The 12,667-nt window shown below is 40.9% G+C and overlaps 1 protein-coding gene across 3 annotated transcripts in view; it reads left to right on the top strand.

The window, feature by feature from the left end:
* Positions 1-12,667, top strand: part of NELL1 (neural EGFL like 1) — a 286,471-nt gene that overhangs the window by 131,736 nt on the left and 142,068 nt on the right. For all 3 annotated transcript variants that reach the window (XM_038139924.1, XM_038139923.1, XM_038139922.1), the window contains exon 13: positions 5,042-5,167. In XM_038139924.1, coding sequence (XP_037995852.1) covers positions 5,042-5,167 — 126 coding nt within the window. The remainder of the gene's footprint in view (positions 1-5,041; positions 5,168-12,667) is intronic.

Below are 12,667 nucleotides of genomic sequence, written 5' to 3'. Positions count from 1 at the left end.
TCAATGTAAAGCACTTCTAAACTGTGTGGAGAGGAAGAGGCTGCACCGTTTTAATGATGCTCTAAAAGTCAAAGTGATAATACTTCCTGATATTATTATATTGATAGTTATTTTATTGCCTTTGGATTCCCAGTCGATGCTACACCAGCCCTAATTTATGAATGCATTTTTCACTAGTTAGTTACTTAATGACATTAGGGTGATATTTCTCAGCCTTGTTGAAAGGGACGTTTTTCTTTGGCTTATCTGCTCTTCTTTTGGGCTCTTTGCCTGCCTCTGAATGGGCAGTAGCTCCATCCCCAAGGCAGAGTTGTACTGCTGCCCTGCCTTGGAGGAGATGAATTGCTACCAAGGAGGCTGGTAAACAGTTGTTGGTAAACAGTTTTAAGGCTAGCCTAAACATTTGGTGCCAGTAATAAATTTCTTCTTACTCAGGCAATTGGGGGAGGCTGAGCTGCTGCCAGCTCATGGGGAACTGCTGACTGCCGTGTCTAGTGCTTTATGGCTCCCTGAAGATTCTGGTGCACAATTTGAGAAACCAGGCCTGTGCTAAAGGTAAAAACCAGGTGTGGGGTATGTTAGATGCATGAGATGTATGAGAAAGAAGACAGGCAGAGGGAGGGTGAAAAGGAAAAACAGAAAGGCGATGGAGCTGAAGTCAAGTGAGTTTGACAGTGGAAAGGAGATAAGAGCAGGGGAGGGCTGAATCAGGGAGAATCTGGAGAACAAGCAAGTATAATAACCAAGGAGCAGCTAAGTCAGTGGAGTGAAAATGGCATGTGTTCATTTTAGCATAAGCATAAGTTTGCTAAAATTTCAGGACCTGTCTTGTGCTCCACTACTGCTGTTCTCTGCTGTTTTGGACACTTCATTGATATTATTCCATCAGCTTGTGAGCATACTTTAAGATTTGACATTACTTAAATTGTAACACTGTTTGATTTCACATTTTTAAAAATCCTGATTATGTAGACCAGGGTCTAATACCATTCAAGTCAATGCATAGTACTGACTGGAATAAAAAGAGGGGAGGGGAATCCTCCCCCACATTAATAATCATGAATTAGACATCAGAGCTTTCTGCAAAGCTGGGTTTTCTTTCCCCCCGTTTTTGATTTTCTGCCTTTGCTTCCCTACAGAGTTTCCGAGAATTCTGTTTGGTATAGTCCCCAACTGGAAAGTGAGTAACTGGGAGATAGCTGCAAATAGAATAATTGATTATGATAAAAATACATAATCTGCTACTGCTCTGGAATACTTCATCGTTTGTTTCATTTTGTTTTGATTTGTATGTTACTGTCTTTCAGTAGTTAAACTGAAAACAAAGCCCCAAACAACAGGTGATGACAATACTAATGTGTAAAGGGATTATTGTTAAGTGCATGGAAAGACTGGCATACAATTCCAGAGGCAGAGAGTGCTTTGTTTTAAAATTGTTCCCTCATGGTTATTACAGGACTAACAGTTTAAAAAACAATAGGTCCGTTTCATCTTGGGCTGAATGGACCAAACTCCCATTGCCGTTCATAGCTATTGTGCCTTCTTTACAGCTGAAATTATTTTGGTTTGATGTGACTTATTGGGCAGGACAAACAGTAAAGAGGTGCTTTAGTTGAGATCTGGTGTCTTCTTGTCATCTTTAAGCATTACAGATATGTAGTAATAGGATTCTAAATCTAGCATAAAGAGAGTTAAGTGGTTTGGACAGTTTGTAAAGTACATTTGCAGATGAGAAAACCTCTTTCCTTGGCCATGCTTGAACACCATTTGTGTTGTCTTCCCCTCCCACCTGGTTTCCGTGGTTGGTATGAGGTGCTCGCCTGTCAGGTGCTAAGGAGGCCACTCCTCTGAGATAGTTTCCTTGTGTTTTATTATCCCAGTCTACTCACAGCCTTGCTGAGTGCACTGGCACAACTAATGACAGGTATTTTCTTCTCGTATTGCCTATGAGTTCACATTCTCTGTTTATTGCAGTAGAGCCATGGAGATAGCCAGTTAGCTATAGGGTGTGTGAGTAGTGCTGTAAGGAGAGCTCTGCACTGAGGGTAAGCCCTGTTTCACTGGCTGCTGAGGAGACACTGGAACCCGGTGGTGTACCAGTCCCTTCCCAGGCCAGCCCACCCTCTAACACAGCAGACCTTGCTGAAAGCTGCAGCCCAAAGGTCTCTGTTGGTGCAGAGTGGGAGCTGATGTAGATGGAAGCCGGTGATATGTGGTGATAATTATGCCGTGTCAAGTCTGATTTTAAAGACCATAAGTATACCTTTTTAAAAGAAAAACAAACTACTTCACCAGCCTAGAGAGAAGCATAAATCATGTATTTTTGTCACCTCCAAAGACCACTAGAAGATGAGCTTTAATATTTCAAATGCAACAAGCAATCCATACACATGAATCACAATTTGAACTCCATTACAGCTGAGTTGATATATACCACTGTGTGCTTTATCGCTTTTACTTTAACAATATTAAGTAAAAAGCCAAAGCTTTTTGTGATGAATACCTAACCTTTTACATGTATTTGTAGCATTGTGGTCCAGAGCAACAGATTTAGTGTTGCCCTACAGGCTTTAATAAGAAAATTCTTTGCCAGTTTTGACCTCTCAATATCATTCTCTCTAAAGAAAATGCATGTGTTAGTGGAAGGCTAATACTGCAAAGGTAAAAGAAAATCTGAAATGTTGAAAGGGTTTATGGAAAATGTAACCCCTAAAGATTGCAAAGACAGTTACATAAATGAATAAAGTTTGAAGACACAGATCTTTTTTTTTTTTTCTTTTTTTTTTTTTTTTTTTACTTTTGCTTCCTTTGTTAGGCTCAGGCTTTTTGTTCTGGGCTCTGGAACTTCTGCAGTGACCCAGTACCAGATTTTCTCAATTCTTCTATTTATAGTCAAGTCATCACTTGAAGTTGGTAGTCTCTGTTTGAGATATTCTCTCATAGCAGTATTTTCATATAGATAATGAATTTTTTTTATCTCTTAAGTGTTCTCAGATTTTTTGTTGCAGCAACCTGGGCTGTTTTTGCAATGAATCTAAGTTCGAATTCTTTCACCTCTGAGGCTTTTAATCCTCTCACTACCCCTTGGGGGAATAAAGAGAAGTGTAGTGAGGGAGCAGGAGATGTAGGGTAGTGTGTAAGGTTAATTTTCGGGTGAATTGGTTGCTGTCTTGACATTCTTGCTTCCTTTGCAGACCTCTTTTCATTCCTTTTCCTTTTATGGTAGAAAATTATTAGATATGCAAGAGCAAAACTCCTCAAAGCTATGCTCAAAAAGCCTATTAAAAATAGTCTGCAAGCAGATCAGTGTGAACGCACGTCAACACCTGAGAGTTTCCCAAGTGGCTCATGCACTCAGTGGTGTGATAACAAGACATGTGGGAGGATTTCTTCTGGCTTTTATCTTTCGTATATTGATGCTCCTGACTTTTTAAAATTCATTTCATCAAGTGGCACTGCAACTGAAACAACAGAAGTGCAAGAATGAGATAGTTTAAGGTGTTTGCAGTGGTATACAAAGTATTTTGCCTCCAGGCCATCATTTCTAATTCATCCCAAGTTGGCAGCAGTCAGAAATTGCTGGCAGCTGCCAGCTGTTTGCTGGCCAGCATGAAGAGATTTAGCTGGTAGATCCTGCTGGACAGATGTCTGTAATGTAGGAAGTGTGAGTGTAGCTGGCATGTGTTTCATTTTCAGAGCCTGGAAAATGGGGGTGTATCTCAACTGCAGCTGCTTCAGTTTAGGAAGGTTAAACAAGATACCTGATTTTAGGTAACCAAGAACTCAGCATGTGCACAATTAAACTTCCCCCCTCCCCCTCCTACATTCTGGGGCTGAATGCTGATGTTTTGGTGCTGTGTTTCCGTAAGCACTGTGTGGAGGGAGAAGGGAGACTGTAGATGGCTGTGCAGAGGGGTGTGATAGGAGGATGCACTTTGAGGTGACCACTCCATGAGCCGAGGAGATTCTTCAGCTGTGGTGTCAATTGATACCTTTCCAGAGTGTGAGCAATCAATAAGAAAAAGAAAGGAATAGGGGGAAAAAATGTCTCCTATTCATCTTTCTTTGTGTTGGACATATGTAACACTAGAATTAATATTTTGAAAACCATGAATTACTTCATGTAAAATCTGTGCTGCTAAGCAGAAAATCTATCCTGCTGAGAAAAAAAATAAAGAAAATTCTTCAGTATAATATCTGGTTTTGTAAAAAAAGGAAGGGACAAGATTTTACAGTTTACAATATGACAGAGCTTTGAGATATTTAAACAGGCAAGTAAATGACAGGTTTGAGTCACTATTGTGAAAACAGTTTTGGATTTTGAATGTACAGCAGCAATAAAGATTGCTTAAGCAGAGACATGAGGTCAAGCTTTTGCTGCTCCTTAGTAATGGGGTTTTTTTTGGCTTTGATGTAATGCAAACTATAAAATGACCCTAGGTGACTGGTTCAGTCTTCTCCTTGTGTGACATGTGGAGGTGGCAGAGAGCCCTGGCCAGTAACTCCTGCAGCAGTTGTGTGTCCAGGGCCAGGGCATTGCCAGAGCACTTGGATGAGTCTGGAGGTGTGGAGAACTCACTGTTCAACTAGGCAGTGGAATCTGCTCCTGCACTGTCCTGGCAAACCTTGTGTGGCATATCTGACCAGCACTGCAACTGAGCCCATGCTGTATGGAGTTCCTGTGCCTTGAAGAGTTAGGATTTTCAGTATTGCGTACTTTGATGCTATTCATGTGTTTGAAAACCACATCAGTTTTTGGTTTTTAACATTGCAAAAAAACCCCAAATGTATGTGTTACTTTTCCAGAATTAAAAAAAGAAATAATGTTTCATGAAGAACAGTGGGAAGGAACACATTGCTATGATACAGGAGTTTTAGCTCTATTTTTAGGAATGTTTTCTACTGAATTTGCCTTGTTTTTTAGTACTAGTGTTTAAACAGATTGCCTTTGGAGTTGGAAATGGAATTTATTTTCTGTAATGTGATGTTATTCATTTCACTAAGTCTGACTGTAACTTCCCTGGGTGGTTCTTCCCTGCAGACATTGATGAGTGTGCTGCCAAGATGCACTATTGCCACGCCAACACCGTGTGTGTTAACCTGCCTGGCTCCTACCGCTGCGACTGCGTCACGGGCTACGTGCGTGTGGATGACTTCTCCTGCACAGGTGAGCTCTCAGCTGCAGCACTGGCACTGCCATGCTTGTCTTGTGTGTATTACCACCCTTCTGTCTAGTCCCAAATGCCACTCAGCAGCTGGCCCTTTGCCATGATGAAATTTAGGCACAGGTAGGATGGATAAGTGTGGTAGGAAGTGCCTTTCCATTCTGTGGGCCCTTTGGGTTAGCTTGGAAGGTGGCTGAAGGAGGCCACTGAGGGCTCTTGCTGGCCAAGACACAGTCCCGTCGTGTCTCACATCTGCCTTCTGTGCGAGGTGCAGGGGCTGAGATCACATGTATTGTGAGAAGAAATAAGACTTCATCAGCTGTGGTCTGAAACTGGTCAGTGGATTGAAACATGAGAAGTTACCCAGGAGGAGAAGGTTTCTGGACAGAGCCGAGACAAACATGCAAAAGGAAAACTGAAATGTATAAAGTTCTTAAATCCAGTTATTGTTAAGTGGTTTGGAAATTGTTGTTAATGCTGAGAATTAATGTCTCAAGAACTATGACATGTTGTTTTGAAAAGACAGCAAGTGGATAGCATTAGACAGTGAACCTAGCTGGTGTTTTTAAAGATATCAATGTGCAAAATGAGCTCTAAAAATTCCTAGTGGAAAGTAGGTAGGGCCTCATTTCCTTTTAGGGGTTTTTAAGAGACCTTCTCTGGGAGTCTCAGAAAAATTTGAGAAGCTGCTGAACTGCTCATCCCAACTCTGTCTATCTGAATAACATCTTTCAATGACAACGCTTCAGAAAGTCTGATTTTGGGATTATTTTGATGTTACACCTGTCATGCAAAGGAGGAAAATATTAGGTGGGTTTATTGAAATGGATATAAATCAGCTTGACACATGTTTAGAATGGTGTTGGGTGAACTGTTCTCTGAAGTGGAAAGATGGCACAGGAATATTCAATATCAGAATGATTTTCAGCCTGGAATAACTACATTGTAATGCGTGTTATCCTTAGGGAAGGTCATAGGAAATGCTGACTTTCATTATGACAGCATGTCTTTTAGCTAATATATACTTCATAAAACTGTAGGAAAGTCCTGCCCACCTCTTGAGAGATGCTGATGCTAAATAGCTGTCGGGAAGCTGATTTTTATTTTGCTCAAGGAGTCATTATTTCTGTGTAATCTGTCTCTTTTCACTTTTTCTTGATCTTTTACAATGTGACATGACAGATTCAGACCTTAAATTCTGTGCTGTGTGAGGTATCAACCTTCACAGTGATGGGGAGAGTGGTTTTGGTAATCTGACTCTTTCTTTTCCATATATGCTCTACTAATTTCCTAATGTGCCTTTCTTTCCAGCAAGGCACTGTCATTAGGCATGCAAAGGGTTGAGAAGGAAAGGTATTCGTGATACACTGAGAAAGTGTGAAGTAGCGAGACAAGTTGCTTGACAGTAATGAGGGAACATTCACTTAAAGTGCATGCACACAAAGAATCCAGAGCAGGTAAAAGAACAAATAGTGGAATGAGAGAGACAACTATTTCTTGCAGGTTTATTGTCTTGCAAAAAACACTTCATTTTTGATATTGTCGTTGAAAAGCAGAGCAAGTGCATGACATAGATCAGGAGAAACTTGGTTCATTGCCTGTTGTATTTAGAAATAAGTGTTTGTTATAATACTTAATGTAGTTAAGATAAATACTGTGCAATAGAAGCACTAATCCTGTCTTTGTATTTCGCATTATGCTTAAACAGACTTCTAGCAGTAATAGTAATGATTAAAAAAAAAAACCAATTAAAAAAATCAGGCAGCAAATATTTAAGTAATTTCCCCTTATACTGACAACAAATGTTTAGCAGGCGCCGTAGACTGTAGCTATTACTCAGGTCTTTAAAATTTTGTTACTCTTTGTTCAAACTGAATATATGAGAAATTTTCTTGTTATTGAACCATGTATTTGAAGACAAATCTGAAAGCCTGAGATGGGTTGGTGTTTTGATTAAAATTGAGCGTGTATGGGGTAAGGCTCTGATGGGTTCAGGATAAAGATGAAGTTTCAGATGTAAGTGCTTAAGGCACATGCACGGCATTGCATGTATTTTGTACACTGCTGAGCCTAAAGCAGAGTTTTTCTGTAGAGCAGGGGATATCTTGTTTTGGGAAGCCTGACTCTAGTTCATCAAGGTATAAAGTCATTTGCAGTTGAGCAGATTCTGTGTGTTGCTGGGCAGGCATATGCTTGGTGGCTGATCCCCCAGCTCTTGTAGCTTTCAAAAGGTGGAAAACATGTGGAAGGTGTAAATCAGAAACAATTTTTGAGCTGAATGAAATGTTTCCATTTGATATTGAGGGGGGTTTATCTTCATAAAAGGAAATGGAGTGACTGCTGAAATGCTATGTCAATTTGAATTGAGCAAAATAAAATTCATCTGGATATTGCTGAATTTTAAATATGCTGCTTCCAGTATTTTCTTTAAAACACTGGATCTTAGTGAAATTAAACTAATTTGTACAGGTTTGATGTTGCTGAAAGTTTTTTTCCCAAAACAATTTCTGAATAATAGTTTCCAACTGTGAAGTAGAAACTTCTGTGGTTATCAATAAGAAGCTGCTGTGTTGGAAGATGTGCTGATTGCATAGAAAATTCACTCATATGGACAGAGTGACTAAAACATTTTTCTGGATGAAGTCTACCATTATATTAAACTCTCACCTATGACTTAAAATCAAGTACTGACTGTTTTGATAAATAATCAGTGTTCAGTCTCATGTAAGCAAAAGACCTGAGATGATGAGACAGATTAGTCAGGCTGGTAATAACTTCACCAAGAAAGGTACATTAGTGGTTTTCTGCTTACCTGTTCCTAGGGCTTTGTGCACTGAATGTTAATGAACTTGTTGAGTGAAAGATGGTTTTATTAAGAAAAGTTACCCTGGAATAGGAACCTGCTTTTCAGTCTCTTCCTGTGGCACTGACAGGTTGTTTGGCTGTTCTCTAGTAAATCAGTCTTGTCCATTCTGAAACTGGCAGGAAGATTTGCTGCTCCAGATGTTCTAATTTGCTGGAATCTACTGATTTAAAGCATTTGATTGATTCTCACATGTTTTTACCCTGGTTGCTTGTTGAAAAATAAGTTCTCTTGGGTTGCTTCCTTCTAACATAGCAGTTTGGGAGTTTGCTTCAGAAGTGTATTATTTCATTTTATGCTTTTTAAAGCCTTACAAATAATGCAATAAGAATATAATACTTTTACTTTTGATGGGCTTCATCTGTTCTCTCTATGATGTAAAAAATTCATGCATATGATTTTCTGTAGTTTGAAACTACAATATATAGCTCCTATATCTCACTACCATTCAATCAAGTATGCTAATGGTTTTTCATCTTAATAAGCTATAAGTTACCTGTAATGACCACATATATCATGCTTCTAGGAAGAGAAAAAAGTGTGGGTAGGTTTCATCTCTGTTTGCATAATGTTGGCATTTTCTACAAAGACAATCACAATGATCACAAGAAAGATTATTGGCCTTTAGCAGCTACGATAGCCATTTAAAAATAATGCCTAATCTTGCAATTTTCTCCTTGTGTCTGCATGGAACACCAAAAAATTTCTCAAATCCTGCAGTCATTCAAAGAATAAGATTTGTTTTATGTGGTCACTACTGGGCTTGAACACTGTATTTTGTTTGATCAGGGGTTTTCTTGTTTGCTTGTGTTTGTTTTTTGTTTGTTTGGGTTTATTTTTTGGATTTACTATGAATATTCACTGATTATGTAATACAGCTTAAAGACTTTTTCAAATGAGAGTGCCAGGAGACTTTTCATTCTCTATTTCCATGTGCTACTCACGGCCATTCTTCTAAATGAAGAAGCCTCCTTTGGACTTGAGAGTGTCTCAGCCCATTTTGTCCAAGTTTTATCTTTTCAAGAAGTAGCATGGAAAGTTATCTGGCCATCCAATATGTCAGTAGTACCCATTCTGTCAAAATGCGGTGAGACCTGTGCAGGCATCCTCCTCTTCATGCACCAAAACTATACTGGCAGATGTTTTTCTCTGTGAAAATAATCCACCTCCATATTTTACTGGTCTGCATGATGTTTCAATAGTGGACTGTGCTTTAACCCTCTTTCAGTCCACATTTGCTGTGATGATGTTCCCAGAATTTCTTTTGACCTTTGGTTTCTCAAAGCAGTGAGTCACTAAAATATTTGTGTGTTACTTGCAAAAAGTAAGTCTTTATCTACCACAGAAACAGGGAGTATTTTCAAAACACATACTTCAGTATTCTAATTCTGTAAAAAAATAGATGTTACATAGAAATATATTATTTAGAAGTCTTAGAATAGAAGTATATTATTTAGAAGAAGTCATAGAATATAAATCGTAGTCTTGAGTTTATATTCTAATTTGATTTACAGTATGGGTAGAGAAGAGGAAGTAAGAAAAGCTAATGATTTTGACTGGTTAAACCATAAGTCCCTTCACTTCAATCCTGTGTGGTTTCTGGGGCAGCATTCAGTTTTGAATGTACTGCACTTTTCAGAACAAGCCCTTTTTCAGCATGGTATTAGACAAGTTGTGCTTAAAGCATAGAAGAATGTAAGAGTTCTGAGAAACCTCATTTTCAAGGGAAAAAATCAGAAACCCTTTCTCCTGCTCTTCCCTTCTTCCCCTCCCCTGTCTGTGGAAGGCAGCTCAACTGCAGAAAATCCCTGCTATGGTTAGAACAAATGTTCAAAGTGTTTGCTATTACTAAAATTGATGCCTTTGTATTTTTGTTGCTGGGCTTTACCTGTCAGGTTCAAGGTGATGTAGTTGACCCCATAATAATACTAATAATGCAGCAAGTTTCACTAGACTGAAGTGGCAATCTCAAAGGGCGGGTTACTGGCCTCACATCCAGAATCAAAGTGTATGTTTGTAAAAGACCTGAATGAAAGCCTTTAGGTAGGCAATTGATAATATGGTCACTCTTTGAAAGATAATGCTGTTTTCTGAAATCTAATCTAGTGACTTTCTTTCCACTATTTCTTCTTTGTGAACTAAATCAGCATTCCAGAAAGCAACATTGTTATTTTTGGTGTGGCACTTGCACTTTCAAGTGCTGCGCGGGTCTTGGATGTTCAGGGAGGTCAGTAAACAAACGTTACTGCTGTTCTTGTGATGGGCCGGGGTTGGTGAATTGATAGATTTGTCTGCTAGCTGAAAACACCAGTATGGGGCAGCAGGCAGTGAAGACAGGTCTGTGGTGGAATAGTTTTCAGGTTTGTTTTGTGCAAGAGCTCTCTTTAGATCTTGCTGTTCTAAAGGATACCATTAGGATCTGGCTGTAGTGGGGTGACCCTGTCTGGATTCCTGGTATCCACCAAAGCCTCTCTGTCATTTCCCTGTGCAGCTGGGCAGGGGAGAGAAAATATAACAGAGATGCATTAGTTGAGATAAAGACCAGAAGAGATCACTCACTGTCTTGGTTTGAAAAGACAGGTGTCTGCTAAGGGAGGCAGGAGCTTCCCTTGAAATGAAGAATGTAAGCCCCCTCCCTCCAAATTATTATAATTTTGAAATTAACGGGCTCTCAGCCGAAGAGAGGAGTAGGAATGACAGTTCTTTATCAGGGAAAAAATAAAAATAAAATAAAAATGCAGTAATACAAAAGAACACTGACAGAGTCAGAATACAACCTGATCCCCTGTGGGTCAGGGTGGTGGCAGCAGTCCCATTAAATGGTGGCTGCAGCCCCCCTGGAGTGACAGCTGGGGTTCTGTTGAAGCAGTGATCCTGTAGAAGGGTGGAGTTTTCCTCTGAAGGTCCAGTGGTGATGTAGATGGGCCTGGTCTTCTTCTGGGAATCTAGTGAAAAAGAAAGCTGCTCCTCTGGGAATCCAGTGCAAAAAGGTTGCCTGTGGCGTTCTAAATCTCAGATAATATCCAGGTAGGAATGCTTGGCTCCTCCCCCGGGGCAGAGCATCTCCCCATGGGATGGTGTAATTTTATCAGTCATGCAGTGACACTCACTGGCCCATTAACAGAAGATATTTTCTGGAGGGAGGATTGGTTGTGGAAGAGATAAAGAAAACTCCTCCCCTGTTTTTAAGAAGTGGCCCAATTAACAGAAGATAACTGCCCCACATCTAACAGATGGCAATAGAATGCACACCCCCAGCCACATCTTGTAATGTAAGACACTCAACAAATACTGTCACGGGCAAAACAGACTCAGATTAGAGATATTAATTGATTTCATTACTAACAAAATTGGAGCAAGATAATGAGAAGTAAAAACAGACCATAAAACCACTTCCTCCCCATCCCTCCTTCCTTCCTGAACTCCTCCCACCAATGGTGCAGGGAGGTGGAAGTGGGGGTTATGGTCAGTTGATCACTGTGATATTGCACAGGGAGAGGAGTTTTTCCCGTGCTCCAGCATGGGGTCCCTCCCATGGGAGACAATTCTCCATAAACTTCTCCAGCATGAGTCCATCCCACACGCAAGGCTTCTCAACAGAGTGTTGCAATGTGGGTTACTGTTCCATGGGGTGCAGTCCTTCAAGGACAGGCTGCTCCAGCCTGAGCTCCTCTCTCCACAGCCTTCAATAGGAGGATTTGGCTGTGTTGGTGGAGGAGAAGCTCAACATGACCCAGCAGTGTGCACCTGCAGCCTACAAAGCCAAACACATCCTGGGCTGCATGAAAAGCAGTGTGACAAGGAGGTCGAGGGAGGTGACTGTCCCTTCTTGCCAGAATTCTGCTCCAGCATGGACCTCCCATAGGTTCCAAGCCTCCTTTCAGGCATCCAGCTGCTTTGGTGTGAGCTCCTCCATGGGCTGCAGGTGCATCTTTGCACTGCTGGGGCCCTCCATGGGCTCCAGGGACACAGCTGCCTCACCCTGGGCTGCACCGCAGTTTGCAGGGGAATCTCTGCTCCAACACCTGGAGCAGCTCCTGCCCCTCCTTCTACCCTGACCAGGGTATCTGCAGAATTGTTCCTCTCCCATATTCTCACCCTGCTCTTCTCTGGCTGCAATTACATCTGAGCAAAAACTTTTTTTTTTTTTTTCCTTCTTAAATCTAAGAGGCATTACCATTATTCTTGACTGGCTCAGCATTGGCCAGCAGCAGGTCCATCCTGGAGCTGTCTGGCCTTGGCTCTGCTGGACATGGGGGACACTTCTGGCAGCTTCTCACAGGACACAGGAGCCACCCCTGTAGCTCACCTGCTACCAAAATCTGGCCTCACAAATCCAATACACTTGCTAAATAACTACATAATTTTTTATGGCATCATAGAATGGTTAGGGTTCTTAAGGACCTTGAAGATCATCTAGTTCCACCTCCTCCTGCCATGGGCAGGGACACTTTCCACTAGACCAGGTTGCTCAGAGCCCCATCCAACCTGTCCTTGAATGCTTCCAAGGATGGAACAGCCACAGCTTTTCTGGGCAACCTGTGCCAGGGCCCCATCATCTTTGCAGCAAAGAGTTTCTTCCTAATGTCTAATCTAAACCTTCTCTCTTTCAGTTTTAAGCTATTGCCCCTTCTGTCAC

This window comes from Motacilla alba, chromosome 5, assembly GCF_015832195.1.
Source record: "Motacilla alba alba isolate MOTALB_02 chromosome 5, Motacilla_alba_V1.0_pri, whole genome shotgun sequence".
NCBI lineage: Eukaryota > Metazoa > Chordata > Aves > Passeriformes > Motacillidae > Motacilla > Motacilla alba.
The sequence above is the reverse complement of the archived record's forward strand: the minus strand, read 5'-3'. Positions and strand labels throughout refer to the sequence as shown.